This window comes from Saimiri boliviensis, chromosome 4, assembly GCF_048565385.1.
Source record: "Saimiri boliviensis isolate mSaiBol1 chromosome 4, mSaiBol1.pri, whole genome shotgun sequence".
Classification (NCBI taxonomy): domain Eukaryota; kingdom Metazoa; phylum Chordata; class Mammalia; order Primates; family Cebidae; genus Saimiri; species Saimiri boliviensis.
This window is the reverse complement of record NC_133452.1, coordinates 141848475-141874904: the sequence shown is the minus strand read 5'-3', so window position 1 is coordinate 141874904 and position 26430 is coordinate 141848475. Positions and strand designations below refer to the sequence as shown.

General features: G+C 44.6%; 1 protein-coding gene across 4 annotated transcripts in view; it reads left to right on the top strand.

Annotated features, from left to right (window-relative positions):
- SLC22A23 (solute carrier family 22 member 23) overlaps positions 1 to 26430 on the top strand; it is a 192890-nt gene that overhangs the window by 33126 nt on the left and 133334 nt on the right. For all 4 annotated transcript variants that reach the window (XM_039462679.2, XM_010338125.3, XM_074398393.1 and 1 more), the window contains exons 2-3: positions 8486 to 8589; positions 14126 to 14280. In XM_039462679.2, the coding sequence (XP_039318613.1) occupies positions 8486 to 8589; positions 14126 to 14280 (259 nt within the window). The remainder of the gene's footprint in view (positions 1 to 8485; positions 8590 to 14125; positions 14281 to 26430) is intronic.

Below are 26430 nucleotides of genomic sequence, written 5' to 3'. Positions count from 1 at the left end.
TGAGTGTGCTGGAAACCTGTGTGCTGACTTCTCACAGGGCGTTCGTAGCTGCTCCCTTTTGATGCTCAGGGCTCTGTGGGGTTCCTTCCTCCCTCCCTCCCTACATTTCTCCCCTCTCCTTCCCTCCTTCCTTTTTAACTTACAGGGCTTGGTCTTAATTTCCTTTCTTAGAGGTAGTTGATGCGGGCCATTAGTAAAACACACATTGCAGAATTAGGAAAGACTCTTCAAGGTTTGAGTAGCTAAAAGGGCATTGCTTATCAGTTATCTCCATTGCCTTGTGGGTATCTATTCAGCTTCCCCAAACGCCACCTGGGCATTGTACCGAAAGAATAAGAACATTCAATAACGAAGACCTCTGCTCAGAATGATACACCTCCTTATTTCCTTCAAGAAAAAGTAAAAGAAACAAAGAAAAGTGACTCATTGTATTTTTTCCTCAGAGATAATCCTACACACCAACTGAGGATGTGTTCAGGTGGTAATTTTTCTGTTTTTCAAGTTCTGCATCTCTAGCCCTTCAAAAATGATCAAATTCAGTGAGACCCAAGAAAGCCCCAGTGTCAGTAAATGAAGCAGGTTCTATTCTCGCCCACTGGGAAGGCTGCACTGCGCAGAAGAGGAGCAGGCAGTAGAGTTGTCATTTGAAGGAAAAAAGACAAAAAATAGATTATTGCTTAAGGGTTTGAATGAATCTAAAATTACTACGTTACTCATTAAAATTGGACTACATGAAGTTTAGGAAATGTGAGCAGCTTTAACACCGCAGCTCTGGGGTGGTGGTTTCCTTAAGAGTGGCTCAGAATGCAGGTCTGCTAGAGTTGGGGTGTCTCTTCCATCTAGAGGGGAAGCTTGCAATCAAGTTTTCCCTGGCTGTTACCCTCAATGTGCCATGGTTATTATTTTAGCACCAAGGAAGAAAAAAGGAAGGGTGAGGAGTGATTCGAGCAACAATTAATATTCATAAACAACAGAGAAACAAAACTCAGAAGAGAAAATATTCTCCCGGAGTACCCAAGGATGTTCATTATGTCATTCAAGGAAGCTTGCAAGGATGCCAACTCTGATTGACCGTTGTGTTGGCTACTGTTGACAGAAAACCTCCTAAAATTGGAGGATGAGCTTAGAGGCAAAAAGCAGAGAGTAATCTGAGGTTTTCAAGTCATGCAGTATATCCTGAGTTTTAATGGAATCTTTTAGGGGAAAAAAAAATCTGTCTACTGTTAGAATAAAAATGTGAAAACCACAGTTAGGTAGCATAGGCTGCCTAAATGTTGAGAAACTAATTGTAGCTAATATGCTTCATCAGCCTGGCTTGTGGAGGGTGTTTCTTTTGTCCGTCTGTGACTCATCTTCCAGGGTGGACTCTGTATGTGTGTGTTCTTGTCATTTCTATTGTCTGCAGTTAAGAAGTGCAGCCCACAGCACATCCATGGTATAGAAAACACTGGTTCATGAGAGGCCGTTGAAACTATTTTAGTGGGGGGAAATGCTGACCCTACATTTCTCTTAAATTCCTGCGACCCAGACAGGAACTTTGTTTTACTTAAGCTTTTGAAGTTTTAAGCGGTACTATCCTCTTTGTAGGGCTGAACAGAAATATTTTCTTTTATCTCAGCTTTAGAACAGACTGTGCACAGTGACTGGTAAAACCCTCGTGGTTTGCTGATATAGAACAAGTTCAAATGGGGATCTCCACTACAAAAGATGAAACTTGGGGAAAAATTTTCATTCACTTCCCTAAAAAACACTTTTCGCTTTAGTCGGTGAGCATGAACATGCATAACCCTCAGGCTGTGAAGACATGGTTTGTTCCAAGCCACTTTCAAAATAAGCTTCCTCTAGGCCCGACTTACAGGATTGTCTTAAAGTACATATTTCTGAGAAGGTAAAAAGGTTTTTCCTTTGTTGGTTTGTTTTTTAAAGATTTTGTCTTTGCCTCACCACCATCACCACCACTTTGGGAGTTTACATTATTTTTCCATACATTTTTTTTCTGTCATCTGAGGGTTTATAGATTCATCATAGAAAGTTTGGAAAAGTCAAGAAAAGTATAAAGTTGGAAATAAAAGTCAGTCTTATTTCTACTCTTTAGAGATAATCACTTTAAAATATTTTGGAATATCTTCTTTTAACTTTTCCTGCATACACAAACATCTCTTCTAGGCACCGCTTTTCTGTTCTGAGGCTTTGTCACATGATTATACCATGAGCATTTTCCTCGATCATTCATTTTCGAAAGTGAAATTTTTAATGGCTGTCTGGTACCACTGACGTTTAATCAGGTTTTCAACTTTTGCTCTTACAAGTTACAAACAGTGAAAATCATTGCATAGAGATTTTCTCTGTGGGTATCTCTGATACTTTACTTGAGATAAAGTTCCGGGAAAGTGAATGGCTGGGATAAAGAGTAGACGCCGTTTCAAGTAATGTGCTGTGTGTTGCCATATTGTCTTCCTGAAAACAGCAACTGGTTTATGATCTGTGTACGGTGGGTACCACTCTGTTTCTCCTGCATCTTTAGAAATTTTTTTAAAATTTTCTTTTGAAAAACAAAACATTGTCTTGATTTTCTTTTCTTTTTTTTTTTTGTGACAGAGTCTCATTATGTTGGAGTACAGTGGTACAATCTTGGCTCACTGCAGCTTCTGTCTTCCACGTTCAAGCGATTCTTCTGCCTCAGTCCCCAGAGTAGCTGGGATTACAGGCACGCACCACCACACCCAGCTAATCTTTGTATTTTTAGTACAGACAGGTTTTCACCATCTTGGCCAGGCTAATCTAGAACTCCTGACCGCAAGGGATCCTCCTGACTTAGCCTCTAAAAGTGCTGGGATTACAGGTGTAGGCCACTGCACTGGGCCGTCTTCATTTTCATTAGTGAAATCAAACATTTCCCAGTGTTTAAGTATCTGTGTTTCATATTTGGTTAATCATCTGGGAGATTACTCAATTTCTGCTTGCACTATTGGTGTATATTGATATGTAAATGAATATATATTACAAATTTAGGTCTTAACGATTTTGCTTATGGTATTTTTGATACATCAATATTTTAAGTAATAATTAATAGTAAAGTAGTAATGGTTAAACAGTTACAAAATCTACCAGTTGTTTTCTTAGGTAGCTTTTCCCCCTTAGTTTTCCTCTTTAGAGATTTCATCTTCATTTCAAAATTAAAGAGGCAGTCTATTTGCTTCTAATTTTTTATGTTCTTGTTTTACATTTTATCATTGAATTCATTCCTGTTGAAAATAAGATTGTTTTCCGTATCTCCCATTTATTTTTCATCTTCTTTAGAAATTTTGTGAGTTTCCTTGATGCATATTTCTCCACTCTTGCAAATCAAGCAATTCAATTATTCCTTTCAAAATTATATATACATATATATAACTATAGTTTTATATATACACACACGTATATATAGTTTTTGTTTTTGTTATTTTGTGTGTGTGTGAGATGGAGTCTCACTGTGTCGCCGACACTGGAGTGCAGTGGCATAATCTCGGCTCACTGCAGCCTTTGCGTCTCGGGTTCAAGCAGTTCTCTGCCTCAGCATCCTGAGTAGCTGGGATTACAGGTGCCACCACCATCCCTGGCTGATTTTTGTGTTTTTAGTAGAGACGGGGTTTCACTGTCTTAGCCAGGCTTGTTTTGAACTCCTGACCTCATGATCCACCTGCCTTGGCCTCCCAAAGTTCTGGGATTACAGACGTGAGCCACCACACACTCAACCTCAAAATAGCATCAATGGTATTTTCTTTAGCTTATCCTTAAAGTATATACGTACAAAAACAGTCTACCAGATTTTCTATAACTCTACTTTTTTTTTTCTTATTTTGCCAGAACACATAGCAACTAATGTGTGTAAAGCATAGACACACTCTGGAGTCCTTTGTCTCGCCACTTGGTGATGGCTCAGAAGCGTCACATGGCATCATCATGAATGTCCCTGGTCTTGGAAAAATGACAAAGCAAGCCTAAGATTATGAAATGGGGCTCTGACTTTAGTACGTTTATGATCTTGTTAAACCTGCTGATGAGGTGTTAACAAGCTTAATTAAAGGATTCTTTCCATTGTTCTCTCGGGAATGGATTTAAGGGTGGTTGGAATTCAAGGAGACTCTTGTATTAGTTCAGGAGAGGGAGGACGGTGACTGGGCCTCATCCTGTCTGCTTACCCCCTGCAAATTCCATCCCAAGGAAATGTGACCCAGAGAACAGGTTCCATTTGCAAATCACAGAAGCCACTCTGGTATTTCAGGAGATAGGGATTGAATACGGGGAATAGCGCTTACTGAGTTGCTAGATCAACTATAAAGTGGGCCTCTAGAAGGATTTCTGGCACAGCTTGCAGATCCAGCCTGTCCAGGGAACTGTGCTTCTGTTAGGAGGCTGAAGAATTAGAAAGTCACTGTCCCAACCACTGGTTCCAGGATCACACCTCCTTAGCCGCCTCCAGAACTGTTGGCTCCCAGGCCACCCAAACCTCGCCAGATCTGACCAGCAAAACGGATGTCTCCCTTCTTCCACTTTTAACTCTCTTCCTAACACAAGTCCTCCAGAACTTAGAACAAGGTTACACACAGAAAGTTATTTTGGGGTGTGCATGTGATTAGCAGGACCAAATCACATTTGAAACTGTAGCTGTAACAGAATCTGAAAGCATTGTTATTGGCTGTCCAGCCCTTACTATAGGAGCACACCCCAGAAGGAGACTGGAATCACATGAGTCAGTGCCTACCCCATCCCTATAAATCAGGGTGTCTGTGGGGACAATGGAGCCTAAATGGAATGTTTAGGGGACAAGGGTATAATATCAGATATAAAACCCATTACATTAAGTTCTGATTTTGTACTTTTTAGAACATTACTCCTGTTAGATTTTTTTTCAATCTGAACAATTATAAATTGCTTTAAACATTGCTTTCCCAAATGGTCAGTGAAATGACCAGTTTCCTTATCTCATCTAGAGCAATGTGAACAAATTTCAAGAGCCAGGTGACCTCAAAGATTCTTCATACTTCTGAAATTCTTTAGGAGATTATACTGTGTCTGAACATACTTTCTTTTCGTGATACATTTTTGTCAATACCAGAAGTAGAAGTCAAACAAGGGCGTTGGCAGCGTGGGTTCCCCAGCCCCACCCCACCCTGCTAAATGGCAGCACCTTCAGGGTGGCAGGGGTGGTGTTCCAGGCGGATCCCCAGGCATGAATAACCCTTATCATGGTAAACTTGCTGGGCCTGGGAATCCAGTTGGTACTTGTTGCTTCAGATATGCTGTCTCTTCTTCCGCCTACTTGAGGAGTGTTTAAGGCAGCAGGCGGCTGCCTTTCCCTGGGTTTCCTGCCCCTCACCCCCAGATCCCAGAGGGAAGCCCACAGGTTGGGAACTGCGGAGCCGTCAATACTTCTAACCAGGCTTCCTCTCCCTACTAGCAGCGTGATTGGCTCAGTCTCCCTCCACTGTCTTCATTTTCCACTGTGGCACTGTTAATTGATAGGGCTGACCACTCAGCATCTTATTGGCTAGCACCTTAATGGGGTCATGGCTGCCCCAGGCCAGATCTGCCCATTGCTCAGGTGGCTGAACTCACAACAGTATTGGCAATTTCCTCCAGTCCCCTCAAATGCTTTATTAAAATATCTTCTGCCTCCTGGCCATCTCACAGAAGCATAATGTACTCATTTGCATCCTTTAACCTCAAGTAAACTCATCACTGGGAAGTTGGTGGAGACGTGAAAGCATTTCAGATGACTCCCTGCCATTGAGACAGCAGCTGGTGCCCTTCTCCCCGGCAGCAACCTGGGGTCGGGATGTGTTCCTCTCCTGCCAAGATTGTGCCTGGCTGAGGCTGCTGCAGGCATGGTGCAACTGGGACATGAGTGGTTCCAGGTGTTGTAAGCACCTCCTCTCCCAGAGTGTATAAACCCAGCTGGGAAAACAGAATATGCACACGCTGTGGGTTATGAAGCTGTAACTCACATTTTAAGGCAAAACCTGCATTCCTGAAGTCAGAAATAGGTTGCATGGTGGAAGGTTTTTATTATCAAAAATACATTTTTTCCTGGAAACAGCACATATGTGAATGTTGGTTTTCCAGACTTGCCTCCAAAAACCCAGTTAACTCATCACCTAGCTGTACAACCCGGCGTTTGCAGGACAGAGCAGCAGCCAGGAGTCTTGTGCATGGTTCCCACAGCGTTTTAGCTTCTCCCTGCTCTTGGGAGCCATTTGAACCCCAGTCCAGGACACTGAAGCTCATTCATTACCTTCAAAATGGCAGGGCAGCATTGCCCAGTAGTTCTCAGAATCACCGGGCAGGCTTGCTGAGCCACACTGCTGTGCTTACCTGCAGGAGCTTTCATTCAGTGGGCCCGGGATGGGGCCCAGGAACTTGCCTTTTTTAACTAGTCCCCAGGTGCTGATGCTGCTGGTCCCTAGACTGCAGTTTGAGGACCACTGGAGCAATCATGGAAGGACATTAACCCTAGAAGGAGTTCTGAATTCTTAATAAGTCTGAATTCTTAATAAGAATCTGGGCCAGATGCAGTGGCTCACCGCTGTAATCCCAGCACTTTGGGAGGCCAAGGCGGGAGGATCACAAGGTCAAGAGATCGAGACCATCCTGGCCAACATGGTGAAACCCCGTCTCTACTAAAAATACAAAAATTAGCTGGGCATGGTAGCACATGCCTGTAATCCCGGCTACTCGGGAGGCTGAGACAGGAGAATTGCTTGAACCCTGAAGGCGGAGGTTACAGTGAGCCGAGATTGCGCCACTGCACTCCAGCCTGGCACCTGGCAACAGAGTGAGACTCTGTCTCAAAAAAAAAAAAAACAGAATCTGTGCAGCCAGCAGTGCCCGGCTCCCCAAATTCATGAATGAAGCCTGACGACAGTAAATTCCAAGCCGTCCTTTATCGACGAGGCCCTTGTGCAGCCTGTGCTTATGTTCCGTATTCTCTTTCTTCCTGGGCCTGGCGTTGCAGATGACTCTCGAAGCAGATAGGGTAGAAAAAGAAGTCACCCTCCTCAGGTTTCTGGAAAGCCATACCTGCCTTGGGGGCATCGGTGAGCCAGTGTGTGTGTCCCAGGGAGTCCAGGGCAGAAGTGGAGATGGGGTGACAGGTAGTGCCTTCCTATTTATCCCAGCCAGGCGCTTTTCCCTGCATCCACTGGCACGGAGCTTGGTTTTTCCTGAATTTCACTGAAGCTGAGAATCACAGCTGTGGCCTCAGGGACCTCGATAAGGCTCTAGAAGATTGGGAACATGGTGTAGGAGGACCTCAGTGCCCTTACAGTGCCCTCGAAGGATCCATCCTCTACTGCAGTCTGGTAGCATAGAGACAAGGGGCCAGGGGAGACATCTATGAAAACAGAGCTAAGATCAGGGTCAGCCCACTCACTTCTGTGTGCCCCACCCCCTTCCACATGCCCCACCCCCTCCAATCCTGCCTCTGCTCCCAGAACACCTCCAGCTGTGGCATTCTCAAATGCATTGGCATGCATTTCTCCAGCTGCTTCCCCGCACCACCCCATTCTCTGTCTCCACTGACCTAGAGTGGAGAGTCCAGAACTGGAAGCTTTGGCCACTTCTTTGCAGCAGAAGCAGGACATCTAGACCCCGGCTCTGCTGTCTCCAAGGCCTGGCCAGCAGGGACCCTGCTTATTTATTTGCCCCTCTGGCCCGGATGCAAGCTGTGTGTGGGTTTGAGTCCACACACTTGGACACGCATCACTTAGAGGGAACAAACGGGGGTTTCTCTCTTGACTCTGCAAGTGGAGAAAAGAAAAATGAGAAGACTGTATTTTTCTTATTAAACAACCCAATAGTCTGAATGTTGTATTTGCTAATTGACCGGTTTTCTCTCCAAGTAGAGCAGATGGCTTTAGAGGGGAACACAGGAAAACACAAGGGACATTTCCGAGGGAAAAACAGAATGTTTAGTTAAAGTTCATATTTCACTATTCACTACTAACTCTCACCTTTATTTTTAAGGCTCCTTGTAAAGTTTTGGGAGTGTTTTGGGATGAAAATACAAAAGTAACTTTTAACCTCCCCATGTCATCACGATACCCATGCAGAAAGTTGTCAGGGTCTCCCAGCCCCTCGGAGCAGCTCTTCAGGGAGGGATCACTGGTCTTCAGGGATGCCTGGTCTCCCTTGTTGTCCTGCTTTGCCTCAGTTTACATTTCTCATGGTGGTTGGGACAGAAGAACACACATCCCCAGACTTCCTGCATCATCCTTTGCAGACTTATAATCTGTCCCAGACGGAAATGTTACATTTCCTTTTGTGAACAAATTATATGTCTCATCGGGTTTTCAAAAATGTGGAAGAGACTCTGAATGGCGTATGTGGCATGGTACTGGCAACGGTGCCATGGTCCCTACAGGGTTGTTGTATTGCCCTTAAAATTGAGTACGACTAGCTCTGTGTATGTTTCTCTCTGATTTATTTTCTATTTGCCCCTCTCTAGTGGGATCTTGTGTGTGATAATGCCTGGAAGGTCCATATCGCTAAGTTCTCCTTACTGGTTGGATTAATCTTTGGCTACCTAATAACTGGATGCATTGCTGACTGGTGAGTACCAACGTGCCCGCCGCATGAACCTTTGGAAGCCACAGCACGCCTCTGCTGGCTAAAGAAAAGTGGTCAGTGTTAGCTTACGGTGACTGAGTCTTTTCCCAGTGCCAGAGCAGAAGGCCAAATCTGCCACATGGAGAATGCAGAGCTCAGAGAAATGGCCCATGCACATAGCAGATCATTTGGAAGTGTGAATTTAAATTCAAAGCAATTCTCTAGTGGCTAGAATCTAGCAGAACTAGCCTGCAGCCCCATCTACTTCTAATCTTTGATGTTCATTGAGAAAGAGCTTGAAGACTTATGTGCAGGGCTTCAGGGGCTGGGCACTAAGGGGTGGATACAGAAGATGCATTTAAAAATAGGGGATGGCGGAGCTAGAGACTTCCCCCATGTGAGCCGAATGAGGAAGGCAGTGCTGATGAGCACCTCTGAATGTCACATAGATCTTTAGAGAGGGAGGGTCCTTGGCTTGGCCAGGAGATTCCTCTGCAGGGTCTGTGGGGAGCTACATCTTGAGAGATAAAGAGCATTTGGGTAATACAGATGGGCTCTGAGGGCAGGGGAGGTGGTGGCCAGAGGTGAGAATGCATATGCTTTGTGTGGGTAGGAGAGGAAGTCTGGGTGCCTGGAGCAAAGCACCTTTGTAGTTCAGGATGAAGGGATGAGGTTGGTAGGACAGAGGTCTGCAGGAAAAGATGGTAGCAGAGACATGAATAATAATGACATCATTAGCAGGTGGCACTTGCTGAAAGATTACCGTGTAGCAGGCACTGTGCCAAGTAGTTCCGTACATTAACATCTCCTTACAACACCCTGATAGGAGATTCTATTATTTCCTGTGTTTTACAGTTGAAAAAGCACAGACGTGTAAGTAAAATCTCCAAGTTCACCCAGCTTTAAGCTGGAGAGCCAGGACTTGAACCTCAGCCACGTGGCCCCAGAGCCTGCCCCTCCACCAGGGTGCTGCCATGCTTTTATTGAAGACATTCTGTGGTCACAGGAGCAGCAGCGGTGACGTGTCCAGGCAGGGAGGCAATTGCACAATGTTGACAGGTTTTTCAAGTAGTGAGATTGCTCCGGAGAGGGGCATAGTGTAACTGTCTCCCCAGCTTGCACTCTTTTCTCTTTAAAGGATTTTTTTTTTTTTCTGGTGAATCAGAACATCTTGGCCTGATGACATAATAAGGGCCCAGAGTGATATGGAACAAATCTGTAGGTTCTGTGACCTCTGCACCTCAGTTAACTGAGAATGCTGGCCAAGGCAAGTGCCTGGGTGGACAGCGGTGGAGGGTCACATTACACGTGGAAAATTTCTTCCAAAACCAGCGTTCTATTTGGGAGTCCCCTGAGCTGGCATGTAATGTGATTTCCTGTGTGCTTGATCTCTGCTTCATCCTCACTTCTAAGTGCTCCTCATGGACACATTCTCTGTGAACAGCAGCAGAGAAGCAGTCAGTGACCTCTGGAGACCTATGTGGGGGACCCCTTGTGGGCTTTCTCTGGTAGAGGCAACACGGGGTTTATTTTTTAAACCAAATACTTGAGTTCATAGTTTTCTAGTGCAAGCTATACTGGTTTAAAATACAGTTTCCCAGAAATCTCCATTGAAATAGGTTAGAAAAATAAACTAATATAATCCATGTCACCGTCTTTCTAAAAAAAATGCAGACTTGATGGGTTTTAGTGTCCTTATTCAGGAAATAATTTGGTAGAAAAGTAAAAATCGACTTTTATTAATGAACCAGTCTGTAACAGTTGAAATTGTTTAAAGGTGGTTTTCTTGGCTTTCTTCTTGCTGTACACACATGTGATGTGGCCTCACTGATCACACACCAGGCCTGAGGACAAAAGACTGAAGAGTTTGGGTCTTGCTCTTTGAGTAACCAGAAGTCTAACATTGCAAACCCTTTCCCTGCAGTTGCGTTTCTGAGGGTCCTCATCAGATGGGCAAAATTGAGGGGCTACCCTGGGAATCAGGGGCAGACTGCCTGGGTGGTGGCTTTTGAACATTTTGAGTGGGCTTCCCTTTCCATTTGAAAGCTTGGTATTTTCCAACCCCATCCTCTGGCATTTTACTCCCTGCTTGAACCTTGCTTAAAAGGAAATAAACCCATATAAAGGGAACTGCAGACCTCACGGCTTGTGGGCCCTGTTTCACGGCTGCACGGGGAAGTTGACTAAGTCATATAATAAGCTTCCTAAAGCTGCCGTCAGCATTTAGCAACATTTAAACCGTACACGTCTCTCTTTAAAAAGTGACTGTTTTTGACACTAAGTTTTGTCTGGGGATGTTCACTGAGCGTTGGTATAGAATCTGCTAGTTCAGGTGTGTGGGGGGAGATGATGGCCAGCAGCCCCAGAGATGCACTCCCTTCTTCGTGGCCTTTGTCACTGCAGCAGGCCTCTCCCTTCCTCCCCAGCCCACCCTGGGAAGCTGGCCAGTATGGGCTGCCCCGGAGGACCCCTTGCCCTCCAGCTCCTGGCTGAGCGTGGCCAGTGGGGAGCAGCAGCTGTAAATCTTCAGAGGAGAGGAGCGTGAGGTCAGGCACTTGTGTGCCCAGCTTGCTCTCTGCCAGGCTGGAGGGGCCGGCCACCTCCTGCCCATGGCCTCCACATAGCAGCTCGTTCTCTCTGGGGCTAGGACCGTCCTTCCCCTACTCCCTGCTGTCAAGAGCCGTAAGGTCAAACACCATCTCTTGTGGGTTCCCTCACAGCTTGTTTACTCTTTTATAAATAATCCCTTTATTAAAATCTCCAGTCACTTCATTTGAGTGGGACCTCTGTTTCCTGTTGAGACCCTGTGTCAGTTCTCTATGGCTGCTGTTACAAATTACTGCAAGCTTGGTGGCTTCCCTAATCCAAGTGAATTATATTAACAGTTCTGCCATTCACAAGTCCAGCAAAGGTCTCACTGGTCTAAAGTAAGGTTGTCAGCAGGGCCGTGTTCCTTTTTACAAGATCTAGGAGACAGTCTGCTTCCCTGCTTTTTCTAGCTTCTAAAGGTCACCTGCATTCCATGGCTCATGGCCCCATCCTCCATCTTCAGAGCCAGCAATGTCAAGTCAATTCCTTCTCACATCACTACCTCTTTGGTTCCCTGGAGCCAGGGGAGGTTTTCCTTGTCATTGGACCTACCTGTAAAGTCACCTCATCTCAGGGTCCTTAAGCTTAATTTCATCTTCAGAATTCCTTTTGCCATGAAAAGTAAAATACTTACAGGTTCTGAGGATTAGGACATGGACATATTTCAGGACCACTGTCCTGCCCACCACAGATCCTAAGTGGTAAAGTCCTCTGCATTACAGACAAAGGCTGTGGCTTTATCAGTCCTCTCTGAGGGTGTTCTGCTCTGGGAGCCAGTTCCCATGAAAACCATCCATACTTGTAGCTAACATGTATCGCATGCTTGCTGAGCATTTGTTCATATCCACTCCTGTCGACAGCATTATGAAGTAGACATTGATTGGCCCTTACCAAAGGGAACTCTATGCTCATTTGAACAAGCCTGGCCGTATTCCAGATCACATAGTTTGGAAGTGGTGATCCTGGATTCAGAACCAACACACTCTGACTTCAAAGACTGTGTTTGCCCTGTAGACCTTGATGATAAGTTTTACTTCTTGATTTTAGCAACCATTTGGGAGGCAGGGACTTAGAATGGTTGCTACATGCTTAAAAAGATCGAAACTCTTTTCTAAAACATCAGAACCGAGCAAGCCATGTTTGGTAGGCATCAGGGATGTAGAAGTGTAGAAAGAACACGAAAACATTTTACTTTGTGCCAGGCATTGCATCTGTTCCCCTTATCCCCCCAGTGAATGACTTCAACACTCCACCACGTAGGATGCTTTACAGACCAGGGAAGTCAAGGATAATGCACGATGTTAGAGTTAGTTCATTTTCCTTCATTTTAGGAGAATGACTAAGGCTGTATTTTAAACTTATTTTTGTAAATGCGTTAGATTTGGACAAAATCAGCTGCACAATCTTTCCTAGTAAGGGCTTCCTGACCCCAACACCAGACAAGGGAAAGTACTGGCTAAAATCTCTAGGTGAGATTTATTGACTTACATTGAGCTCCTCGCCTTGGCTTGCTTCACTAAACCAGAGTGACTGATGGGAATGGTTAGAACCAAAAGTTCTGAGTAAAATTTCATCCTGTTGTTCCTTTCCCTGTGTTTTCTTAAAATTACATCTGTCTCCATAAGGGAAGGCCGTGCCTTGCTTTTTTTTTTTTTAACAGTTTTATTGACAGATAATTTGTATCCCATAAACCCACCCATTTTAAGTGCACAATTCAGTGAGTTTAGTATATTTGCAGAGCTGTACAGCCATCACCACATTCTGAATTTAAAACCTTCCTATCCCCTCAAAGGATGATGGAAGCATCACCCCCCAGTCCTGAGCAACCACAAATGTACTTTTTTTTCTGTGTATTTGCTCTTTCTGGGCATTTTATTTGGATATAGATGCCTTGTCATAAACATGCCTAGGATAGTTCAAGCCCCTCAGCTACCGTTTGTGGTACTGGGGGCACTAGATCTAGATTTCTCCACATTTTTTATCCTGGCAGACAGCATCCACTCTGCCCCCATTTCTCTGAGTTATCCTTTAGACCAAGCCAATCGTGTTTGATGGAGAGTTTTTGTTGCCGCTTTATTTTTAATCAGTTAATGAAGGAGAGATGGAAAGTCAACAAGGGGCCACAGGAACTGGTGACTTTCCGATTCTTGTGGACCACTCTCTACTGTCCTCCCAGGCACTCTAGCAGCACATCGCCCCCTAGTGGTCACTGATCTGAAACGGGGGCCAGCTCCAGAACCCACGAATTTAGTGTATCTGTGGCCCTTTCCAGGGAAACATTGCAGCCTGGGTTCCCTGCCCCTCAGTCCAGCCGAGGGGCTACACTGTCAGCTCACTATGTGGTCACGGGGCATTTACAGTTCACACTATCTTAGGGTATAATCCCTTAAAAGTCACTTCTTGTCATGTAGCTGAAACTAATTGGCAGATGGCTTGGCCCTCGCTCAGATAGGCTGTATGTAGGATCAGGTATTATTTATCCGGCTTAGTTAACACCCGGAGAGAGGAAACAAAGCCGCTTGGCTTGGTGACCATGTTGACCTTTGATCCAATCCCAAAGGTCAACGATTTCTCAAGACTCTTTATGCTGGGCGTATCAAGGTTCCTGTTTGGAGAGTTATTAATTTTGTCCCTGTTGCCTTGAATTAGATCACTATACACTCAGAAATAGACTCAGCAACAGGAACTGGATTGGGCTCAAGTTTGAATTCTCTTACCCTGTAGTTGGTTGATCCCTGCTTCCTTATCTCAAGAATTAGAGTTGGGCTAAATCTGCCTTTCTACCCCTAACAGTCTAGGATCTAGTGAAGTGGGTGGAGATGGCACAGGACTTTTTGCCCAGTACTCATTCAACACATAGTGGGTGCCTGCTGGACACTGGGTTTCAGCATCTGGTGTCACGGTCTTGTTTCACAACGATTCCTAACCATTTTTCCCTCTCCGTATGCAGGGTCGGCCGGCGGCCTGTGCTGCTGTTTTCCATCATCTTCATTCTGATCTTTGGACTGACTGTGGCACTGTCAGTGAATGTGACAATGTTCAGCACACTCAGGTTCTTTGAAGGATTTTGCCTGGCTGGAATAATTCTCACCTTGTATGCATTACGTAAGTAGAACGTTCATGACTAGTCTCGCAAGAATTTAGCAAAAGTATTGTTGCCTGGGGGGTCCTGGGAAAGATACTAGGCATGCTGCTTGTTTGGGATGGCAGCTTTTTGGAAACAAACACGAAAGGCCTCTAGTGTTGTGAAACAGGCTTTTCAGGTGATGCTGCGCAATGTTTCACTCAATCCTGATCTCCAGCTCGGGCTCAGAGCACATCAAAGGACATAGGAGGTTGCGTAATTGCTTGGAGAAGTGGCGATCAGCCCTTTCCTGATATGGAGAGGCTTTGGCTTTTCTCCAGAATTTTCTGCATTGACATTCTGTGTGCTTCTATCTGATGCATAATTGGGTATCCATACAGAATCCAAATTTTCCACATTTTCATGTCCCCAGATGTGACCTTAAGTGGTCTGGAACTGAATCCTAAGCATTGGTAATGGAAAAGTAAATGGCAAGATTTGGTAGTATTTGCTCTTTTTAGGAGGATGAGACATTTCTTTCATTCATCTCTCGTTTGTTGGCCATATTAGCTCTGCTAAATGTAGTTACGTTTCATTTACTTGTAGTTGGTGTTTCCTAGAACACAACTACAGACCCATAAGGAGAAGGAGAGTTTTAGGCAAGAATATTTCACATATTTACTGGTTTCATACTTTTTAGTCACTTTATGGAAAGATCTGTTGGGAATACTGTAAGATTTACGATATATTTTGTCTTTCTCTTTGACAACATGCGTAGGAGTCGGGTATAGATTAAGTAGCAATTTCCACTGTGACAAAATAAGAATAGTTCTAATTCTCTTAAATTTGCATATTAAAGGCTTCTTTTAGATAGCTAAAATTTTTGTTCCACTAGAAATATAATCAATTCAGAACACAGTTTTATTGTCACAGGAAGGAGCAGACACAGAAAAAGAGTACTATTCTTCTAGATCCATAGTCGGCAGTTATGTCATCAACGTTTAACTGAATTGTAGTTTCTTAAAAATCACCTTTTCCAGTTGATTTGCATTTATCTTAGAACCCTTGTCTCTTGGGGGAGTTCTTTAGGAAGATATGCCTGACAAGATGAGTGGGCCTGGGTGATGGCGTTTGGGGACTTTGTTTCTTTGAATAAATAACATGACTGTTGGGCTTGAACCTCCCCAGGCAAAGTGCCTGTGCCATTGTCTATGGCCCTGACCCCTGTCAGTCTGTGCAGAGGAACAGGTCTAAGCTCTTTTCTAGAGAAGCCTCCTGTTCCTGCCCTCAGGCACCCCTTGGCCCACATATTCGCAGGTGCACGCTGGGAGCCTTGCTCCAGGCAGCTGTCCTTGCCAGGCTTCCATTCTCACAGGGGGAAGGCAATCCAGCCCTCCCACATAGATGGTCATAAAAGGGGACAGCTCTGCACTTGGTCAAAAGGAAATAGCTGTGCTTTAGGAGTTCTGCAGAGAGTATAACCTCAGTTTCACTACCCCCAGGCGAGAGAGTGTTCATGGAAAATTGCCTTACCGCAAAGATGGTGTATTGGTTTTATCTTGTATGCCAACTGCTAATGACTGGCTGAAGCTGCCAGAGAACTAGAAGAAGACTTCTGAGGACACTTGGATGCTCAGCAAAATAGAACACCTTGATCTGTTAGCCATGACTGCCAGGGTCAAGGAAGGAGGGTAGGGAAGGGCTACATGTATAACTAGTATTTGCCATCTGGAGAAACTATTGGTGAATTAAGCCAGACCAGGAGTGAATTGTGCCTGAATGGCATGGTTTCCACCTCACATACTAATAGAATTGTTTTACTGACTTGCATTGTGACGTCATGCCATTAACCTCTGAAGCCAATTGCTATATTTACTGTAAGATATTATGTTGAGGACTTTTTAAATTAGATTACACAGTGAGCTCTTTATAGCAGAAAGTTCTCTTCTACTTCAGAACCATACAAAGAATGTACTTATCCTAGGAGATTGCTTTGCTCCAGTCTCCTAGGCACAGAATCACATAACCCAGGCATTAAAATAAGTTCTGTTCATGTAGGAAGTTTTTCAGCCTTTGCAGGTCATGTTGTCTCTGTCACAGCTACTCAGCTCTGCCATTGTAGCCTAAAAGCAGCCATAAAGAATATGTAAATGAACAGGTGTGGCTGTGTTCTAATAAAACTTTATTTACAGAAACAGATGGTGGGCCAGATTTGGCCAGTGGGCCATCATTTTTCAACCACTGATGTAAGTATTTGTGTGTGGGCCTGATAACACGAGTTTTAAATTCTGACCCCTCTTCTCGTTTCATTTTAACTTCCCTACTTTAATTTCTGCTTTGTCACATTTTTCTTTCTGCACAATTTGTGTTCTTTTGTGTGTATGCTGTTAGTATAAGCAGCCTTAGGTATTTTCTGCAGTATAGCAGGGCATAAATAAATGGTCATGTTTTCTTAGATTGGGACCACAAATGAAATAAACAGCATGACAAATGTCAACGCAATGAAAATGTTCCAGGTATCAACAAGTGATTGATTCACTGTTAGACCTAATTAAGTATTTGAAGTTACACAACTAAGCTAAACCAAAGGGATGTGAATGATGACTCAGAGTTTGTTGAGATAATATTTAAACAATGAAAATTTGGGAGAGCTGGTTGAGAGACGGCAAAAGAGCAAAGCCTTTAGAGAAGAATCAAAAGGAAATAAAGGGAGAATTTAAAAAGGAAATAAAGGGCAGGTGAGATGGGGGTAGGATACGGTTGGGGTGACCCATGTCTCTATACACAGGGCAGTCTTGGGTGAAGGCAGAGGCTGGTGACGAGAAGTTAAGGGAGGAACTCCCAATCAATAGAGCAGTTCCTGAGTATCCAAATCAATGTACTTGCTAGCATTTTATGCATAAGTAGTATTTATGATTAGGTAATGCTTGGAAATTTGTTTTGCTTGAAGAAAATTATTGATAAGCCAGGTCACAGGGTTGAAGTACTTCTTGACTCTTAAGAAAAGTTTTAAATGTTGGGGCATTGATCATTTGCAAGTTATATTTGTAATAGTCTCAACTTCTTCTCCCCCTCCAACCATAAGGTGTTTATCTCACTTAATGCATCTGCTGGAAAGGCCTGTGCTTTCTTAGAACAGAGCTGGATAGCATTCTTTTTTTAGTCTTGCAGGTGCTTGGCAATATAAGTAGGGAAAGTAATGATTTTTGCAGTTTTAGTTTCTTGTGTGGCTTGCCGTGAAGGTGGACTCTTCATTTTGAGAAATGCTGCTGACTTGTGGAAGTTTTCTGCTTTATTAGCAAGGCTGATGAAGGTTTTTTTTTTTTTTTTCTGCTTTGGATTTTTTTTTTTTTTTTTTTGAGACGGAGTTTCGCTCTTGTTACCCAGGCTGGAGTGCAATGGCACGATCTCGGCTCACCGCAACCTCCGCCTCCTGGGTTCAGGCAATTCTCCTGCCTCAGCCTCCAGAGTAGCTGGGATTACAGGCACGCACCACCATGCCCAGCTATTTTTTTTTTTGTATTTTTAGTAGAGACGGAGTTTCACCATGTTGACCAAGATGGTCTCGATCTCTTGACCTTGTGATCCACCCGCCTCGGCCTCCCAAAGTGCTGGGATTACAGGCTTGAGCCACCGCGCCCGGCTCTGCTTTGGATTTTTAAGGTACATTCCAGTTAAATGCACTTTACATGTTTGTTTCCTTCAGGTCGCCAAAGGGAGACATGGTTGTGTAATTAGTACATAAAATAGAGATTACTGGCGTCTTCCCAAGGTGTGTTTGCATGGAAGCAGAGTTGCACGTTGGCAAGAGCAAGAGAGAACAAGCCAAGCTCAATGGGTCTCCCAGGCACAGTAGTGGCCTCTGAGATCGTTGTGAGACACTGAAATAATTTCTAAATACGCTTGGGCTGGATCACACACACACACATACACAGTCGAGAAAAACTGACTTAGCAAGGCAAGGGGCATGGACCAAGAAAAGAAACAATGGATCACATTTTCCTATTTATTTATGAAAATACAGTCTTATTTTCAGGCTAAAGAAATGGTCACTTCTCAGCATAGGTGGATGTGATTTGTTGTGGTATGAATCCTTTTCCTAACCAGGATCCATAACATCACAGACAAGGTAATATAGCACTGTGAAGGATGTATCTTTCTTCAGATGGAGGCAAGGAGAGGTGATTTTTTAAATTTGATTTGATGTTGGATATATACGTCCTGTGAGAGAGAATTTTTTAAGTAAAAAAATACTGTTTAAAAATGTCTGTCCTCACTCGATCTCTGCCCTTTCCCTCTCCACTTCTAGCAACCTCCCCCAACTACAATTTCCCAATTTGAAATAATGAACAATATCTTTTGCTGACAGAGAGACCAAACTTTAGTTACCATGGCCAAATGAAGGGTTTTTTTTCACCCTAACAAGGAACAATTTTCTTGAAAAAGTCTCAAAGATGTTTTTACTCCAATAACCCTCCTTAAACCCAGACGGCCTAAATGACTGGATAAATGTTACACAAGATCAAGGAACAACCAGAAATTTCACAGCTGACTCAGTGACTGATTACTTTGCAAAAATAGAAGCCAAGTCTTGACTTAACTGGTAATAGACTCAGAGTTTGAGTTTGCTCTGGGTGGGGTGCTGGTCCCTTTTTCACATGACTCTATTGGTTTCAGCAGACACTTACAGAAGTGATTGAGTAATTTCTAATGTGCTGGTATTGGATGGCTTTTTCTTTCTCACTATCCCATATATTTTTACACTTTGATATTTCTCTGAACTAATATTCCTTGCAACATATTTCAGTCAACAGGATCATTAAGCGTCAGCACTATGCTATATATGTTTAAAAAAAAAAAAATGACTGAACCAAATGGCTCCATAGGGTGAGATGTCAAAGTGTTGAAGAGAATGGAGATTGCCAGTATCAACTAGAAATGTCTTCCAACTATTGTGCGGGCTTCTGGGAAACAAACATTTGCTCTGCATTTGGGTGAAGGGAAAGTTTCACAGGAATATGTGCTCAGTCGTCTCTTTTTCTCCACCCATTTCCCCATCTTCAGATACCTGGGACTTCCTAGTAGCAGCACGTTCTCAGGGCCAAAAGCCCTTCTCCCAGTGGGACTGACTCTACTCACAAGGCTTTTTCCACCAAGGAATTGAGTCAGAGTTTACCAAAGGCCTTTGACAAAACCTTTTTTTAAGCTTCAAAGGAATTTTGGTTTTACTAAGGTTCAGATGGGCACAACTGGGATATCGGAGGAGATTGAGATCTCTCCATGGGTCATTTTCTTCACTGGAAACACATTACTAACCCTGCGGACAAACTGCGCAAAGCAAAGGAGTAAATTTCTAAGCAAAAAGTAACAGGGTATTTGCTGTGTACCCCACTGTCTTCCCTGCTCCACCTCTGAGCAGACAGAGCTTCTGGCCTCACGGCCGGGTAAGTAAGAATAGAAGTGCCTGGTGAGGGAGTTCCAACCCTGGGAAGGCGAGGATGCTGTGCTGGCCAGTTAGGTAGTAGGTCCACTGGTCATGGGTCGGAGCCTGGAGGGGTGAGCTATCCAGCAGGGAGCCACACATGCCACTGAAGACTGATTTTTCTCGAAGTTGTGCCAGTCCTTCAAACAAAAATGTACTCAGACCTTTCTGTCTCTCTCTCTCCTTACATGTTAGCCAAAACTTGGACTTTTCTTTCTGTAGACCTTTCTCTGGAAAAAAAAATACAGATGTCTCTAGGGCATGTAAGGATATATCATGTCACCTGCATATTAAAAATGGAAATATGAGAGCAGAGAAAGAATAAGTGGCCAGTGGCATCACTGAGACCCATCTGCCCAGTCTGTCCAGAAGTCTGTGCAAGGAAACATGTAGCTATTGCCTAAATGTACAGATAGGCTTTCCAGTGCATGTATCTTTTGGTGTTTTGAATTTGGTGAAGGTAGGTCTATGCCCAGATCAGAGGAAAATACTAGCAAATATTCAGAGACATCTGGGTATTTTAAAATTAGAGTGTTTGGATGTTTTTCCACCTAGGGAAGGTTGTTCTTAAACTGTGCATCAGAACCTTACGGACTAGGATTTTTCCAGACTGGAATTGTAGTAGTGCGTCTGTGCTTCACTTGAAACAAAGCTGTTCACTGCTCTAAAAGGGGAAGTGAAAGGATCTGGAAATCAGGAGATCTGAGCTGGACTGTGGACTCCACAGTTGACCGACAGTGACCGTGATGGATGGCAAGATCTCTCTGAGCTTCTGTCTCCCTCTCTATAAAGTAAGAAGATGAGATTTTAAACCGTGTTTTGTGTAGCTGTGCGATCCCTTCCTGGAGTAACGCATGGAGAAAATGAATGGAAAGCAAAACAAATGGAAAACTGTGAGCTCCAATGTAAATTCCAGTTTGAGAATTCTATGGCTTTTGAATTCTTAGCTTAACCATTAGCCTCCTTCAGTGTTGAAGATTTCTTGGGGTAGGAGTAGGGGCAGTGAAACCGAGGGTGCTTCCTCTTATCCCCCCAGCAGTGCCCGTCTCAAGTCCACACTAGTAACTAGAGTTGTTGGACTTCCATCTGTGCTGCTACAAAGGTGATCTGGGAGGAGGTGCTGTGATAGGGTAAGATTAATGGTTAACAGCTTCCTTTTCCCCAGGGTTCCAGACCCTGCCCTCATGTCAGCAACCGGGCCCTTGCTGGCCCCTGCTGGAAAATCCTTTCTTGCTTGCTCCATTCGTCTCTCTTACCACATGTTTGCTGGCTGGAATCCTATGACACACCCTGGGATTTTTTTTCACACCTGGACAGACAGGATGGGACCTGAAGCTAAAAGCTGACCAGAAAAGTGTTCAGGAATGTGAGAGAGCAATATTGGGCTGACTTGGTTGTGTTTTGTGTTTGCTCTTAAAAGCAAATTAAAAAAGGAAATAAATCAGTCACCTTGAAAGCAGTTTAAAAAAAAAATCACACACACACACACGTGCGCACACACAAGACCTCTTGAAAACATTTGGACGTATCTGGTGGGAAGCAAAATCATTACTGATTTGCCAAGACTTGCTGTTAGTGAAAAGACAGACTCTTGGCTGAGAGCACAGAGAGAAATATAACTTAAATGGTGCAGAGCCATGAAAGTTTGTTGTCAACAACTGTTTCTCAAATCAGCGCATCCTGCCAGATAGGCTGTGTTACAGAGTTTAAATTTTAGTTTTTTGTGACCTGCATGGAAGCACAAGTCTGCTTTTTCCTTTGTTTATTTGCTCCATGAATGTGGAGGAGGTGAGGACCTGCCGAGTGCCAGGAGATGGAAAGTTGGTTCCTTGATTACATACTAAACCCTCGCCATTGTTGAGTATTGAGGACATAGAGGCAGACACATGTTCCTGCCCTCTAGCACACTCAGAGTTTAGTGAGTGAAGAGGCAGGGACACACCCTGCTGGGACTCTGGATACCAGAAGAGACCCCTGAGCTGTGAGTTCTGTGGGGTCGGGGGAACAGGTGTTTGCTATTTGCAGTGGGCACTCAGATCCTGGAAGAGCCTAGTGCACCCTGGGAAGTGGAGTGATTGGGGCTTAGCTGGGGCCTAGTGCACTCTGGGTAACATGGATGATTGGTGTTAGCCAGAGCCTAATGCACTCTGGGCAGTGTGCATGATTGGGGCTTAGCTGGAACCTAGTGCACTCTGCATATTGTGGGTTATTGGGGTTGTCTGGGGCCTAGTGCACTCTGGGTAGTGTGGGTGATTGGGGTTGTCTGGGCCTAGTACACTGTGTGGTGTTGGTTATTGGGGTTGACTGGAGTCTAGTGTACTCTGGGTAGTGTGAGTGATTGGGGTTGGCTGGGGCCTAGTGCACTCTGGGTAGTGTGGGTGATTGGGGTTAGCTGGAGTCTAGTGCACTCTGGGTAGTGTGGGTGATTGGTGTTAGCTGGAGTCTAGTGCACTCTGGGTAGTGTGGGTGATTGGTGTCAGCTGGAGCCTAGTGCACTCTGGGTAGTGTGGGTGATTGGTGTCTGCTGGGTAGTGTGGATGATTAGAATTGGCTGGGGCCTAGTGCACTCTGGGTATTGTGGGTGATTGGGGTTAGCTGGAGTCTAGTGCACTCTGGGTAGTGTGGGTGATTGGGGTTAGCTGGAGTCTAGTGCACTCTGGGTAGTGTGGGTGATTGGTGTCAGCTGGAGTCTAGTGCACTCTGGGTAGTATGGGTGATTGGTGTCAGCTGGAGCCTAGTGCACTCTGGGTAGTGTGGGTGACTGTGGTTGGCTGGAATTTAAACCATGAACAACACAGCCAGGGAAGGAGGATGGAACAATACACACAGACCTGTTTTCTATGACCTTAGGGTAGTGCCAGGCCACGGAAGAATCTCAACTGAGAAAGAGAAGTCTTTAAATGAATGTTTTAGAGTAACATCTCAGGCTACAGTGTGAGCAGGCCAAGGAGGAAAAGAAGGCCAAGCTAGGAGCTGGGAGGCTGCTGTGGTAGTGCAGCGAAGAAGGAGAAGAGCCCAAATGAGGGCTGTGGTCATGGAGCAGGAGACTCTGAGGAGGTAGATCGCAGCTTCAGTGACTGAAGAGTGGGGACAAGGGTGAATGAGGGCCAGGGGCCTGGCCTGGATACCTGGAGAGAGGGGATTTTTCACTGAATGGCAAGGCAAGGGACTCAGCCCAAGCATTCTATCCTGATTCCAAATCCTGTAGAGTTTGAAGCTACTGACTATTCCCTTCTTCCCATGAGTCTGACATGGGAAGATGATGACTTCCATTTCAGACATTGTAAGCTGGTGGAGCCTTAGGGCATCTGAGAGGATGGATTTGCTAGATTTGTTATTCAAAAGTTTGGGAGCAAGGCCCCTGTGTCCTCAACATGAAGGTAGTAACTAAAGGCTACCAGAACTGAGCTCACCCAGAGGCTCTGTAGTTGAGCAACAAATGGATGGAGGTAGAAGAGCCAGTGGAGGGGGATGGGGAGAAACTGGCTGTGTGGTCACGGCAAAGTCAGACCAGGCTGGTTACCGGGGAGCCAAGGAAGAGGCTGAGGGCAGAGTCAAGTAATGTAGGACATTCAAAAATGTCCTTTAGGCATAGCGAAGATTGCCCAGTAGGTCAGAGGCAAGGGTGGCAAGAGCAACTTTAATTCCATGTAGTGATTAATGTAATGTGAATTATTTCAATCATAGGTTTTAATTTGCATATGCCCCAGAGAAGCGCTGCCTTAGTCCTATGCCAAGTATTTTAGAAACAAAGTTACTCTTCTTTTTACTATAGTTAAAAAAAAAAAAAAAGTAATTTTGTTTCTAAAATAGTTGGCATAGGACATTACATACAGTTTACCATTTCAGCCTTTTTTTTTTTTTTTTTTTTGAGATGGAACCTCACTCTTGCCGAGGCTGGAGTGCAGTGGCACAGTCTCAGCTCACTGCAACCTCTATCTTCCAGGTTCAGGCGATACCCCTGCCTCAGCCTTCCAAGTGACTGGGACTACAGGTGCCACCACACCCAGCTAATTTTCGTATTTTTAGTAGAGACAGTTTTTGCCAAGTTGGCCAGGCCGGTTTCAAACTCCTGATCTCAAAGTGCTAGGATTACTGGCACGAGCCACCGCACCTGACCCATTTCATCCATTTTTGATTGTGCACAATTTAGTGATATATTTTCATTGTTGTGCAAGAAATTGGATTTTTTTTTTAGAGTGGTAGATGTTCATTATTATTGAGTAGAAAAAACCTGAATTGGAAGGCAAGTTGGTAATAGCTATTTTAGCTTAAAGTCACCTGAAACATGATATTCCCATGACTCAATAACTGGATATTCAGACATATTTAATACAAGTGAGTTGAGTTAGAGATGCAGTTTTGTTCTGATGTTTCACTATCCATACTGAAAGGCAGTGTGTGAAGATGTGCTGTATACCCACTCTCTTTCTCATCAACACACACTCAAGTGCACACACATGTGTGTGATCACATGGAAGTACTTGAGAAGATGCTTGGGTGGAATCCAGACTTGGATTGGAACCCAAGCCCCCCACTTGCCAGCTGTGACCTTGAACATGGTAGCTGACTACTCAAAGTCAGTTTCCTCACCTAGGAAAGATTGGGCAGGTGGCTGATAGGATGAACGTGATTGTCATCTGTAAAACCACAAAGTTCCAGGGAAACGTTGGTGGGCATTTGCGTGTTTGTGACATGATGGCCGCCATCCCACTGCATGCACCAGTGTTGCGCTGAGATCATCAGTCCTTTCCTCTTCCACGAGGCCCACTCGTGTGAGGGATTCTCCAGGCTCGAAGCAAGCTTGGGAACTTTGGACTGTGGCTGTCTAGTAGCTTAGGGTTGAATTGCAGAATAATCGGTAGGTGGGGGCAAGAATCTGCTTCATAATTGTTTTTCCAGTGGCCAGCTTAATAAATTACCTCTCTTATAGCATCCATTCAGAGCTTTTAAAATGTATTTCCAGGCACAGTGGCTCAGTCTGTAATCCCAGCACTTTGGGAGGCTGAGGCGGTGGGTTACTTGAGGTCAGGAGTTTGAGCCAGCCTGACCAACATAGTGATAACTCATCTCTACTACACACAAAAAATTAGCCAGGTGTGTGGTGTATGCCTGTAATTCTAGCTGCTTGGGAGGCTGAGGCAGGAGAATTGCTTGAACCTGGGAGGTGGAGGTAGCAGTGAGCCGAAATTGTGCCGAAATTTCGCTCTGGGCAACAAGAGCGAAACTCTGTCTCAAAAATAAGTAAATAAATAAATGCATGCAATCATACATTACATTTTAGAAATCTTAACCACTTCAGGGGTAGGAGAGGGCAATAAACTCTAGAAAAAATCCTCTGGGACAGATCATCCTCGGGCTCTTCTATCCAACTACCTGAGTATCCATCACTCACAGAATGCTTCATTAATTGGTAAGAAAAAGCCACTGAAGAAATAGAATAGTGGTAGTCATTTTCAAGATTTATCTTATCTATATGCAACCTCTCCCTTTCCCTTCCTGGTATTAATTCCTAAAAACACCTATAAACATTTTGTTCATATTGTTAAATATTAACTCATGACACTGCTCATTACCCATGACACAGCTGTAGGCTTGGCCCTGTCGTTTGCCACGTTCTGCCATAAGGTTTCACTGCCTGCCCTCTGGAGGGGCAGTTGGCCATTCATGTCTGCGATGTGGCTGGTGTGAGAATGTGTGCTCCCAGGATGGATGTGAATGCCTTCTTGAGGAAGGGCATGACTTTGAATAACACAGTGTTTATTTTTTATTGTATTTTCAAATGGCTCTTCTGGGAAAAACGCAGTTCAGGAACCACATTCCAATTGCTGGTCCAAAATCCATGTAAGACCCAGCAAATACTTGGGGCGAAACGACCGGCAATGCCTTGTTTTACACATTTTATGATGGGAGCTCGTGGTCCCTCTGAAGAAGCATTCTCTCTGCATGGTGAACAACCTTCCGAGTCTGGCATCCAGGCCTGTAGGAACCAGGTGCCCTGAGACGGGTGGGGGCGGGGGGTGTGTCATGTCAGGTTACTTCCTGGGTTGCAACAGCCTGTCCAGCTCAACTCCATGGCGGGAAGATGAGTCCTCTCTTCATGACGTTTACAGCTCCCACTGGCCCAGACTTTGGAAGCAGGGCGTTGCTGGTGTGGTGAAGTCAGACTCAGGGGCCTTCTGAGTGTTTTTAGTTTTTTGGGTTTTATCATTTTATTTTATTTTAGAAGTCAGGGTCTTGCTCTGTTGCCCAGGCTGGAGTGCAGTGGTACGGTCATAGCCAACTGTAATCTCAACCTCCTGGGCTCAAAGAATCTTCCCGGCGCAGCCTCCTGAGTATCAGAGACCACAGGCAGGCACCGCTACACCTGATTACTTTTTAAATTTCTTGTAGAGATGAGGTCTCATGATGTTGCTCAGGCTGGTCTTGAACTTCCAGCTCAAGCAGTTCTCCCACCCCGGCCTCCCAAAGTGCTGGGATTACAGGTGTGAGCCACTAAAATCTAGTCCTGGGTGTTTCCAAAGCTAAGACCTCTATCCCAGTAGAAACCAACATCAAGGAGCCTGAGGAGGCAGGGAAGGTTGCAGCTGGGGTGAGATGCTCTTGGGAGAAGCTGCAGGACCTCCTCTTTGGGGCAGTGTTCCCAGGTGACAGAGTGCAGCTCAGAGGGCCTCTGCACCTCCTGCACAGAACGCAGAGACCGGAAAAT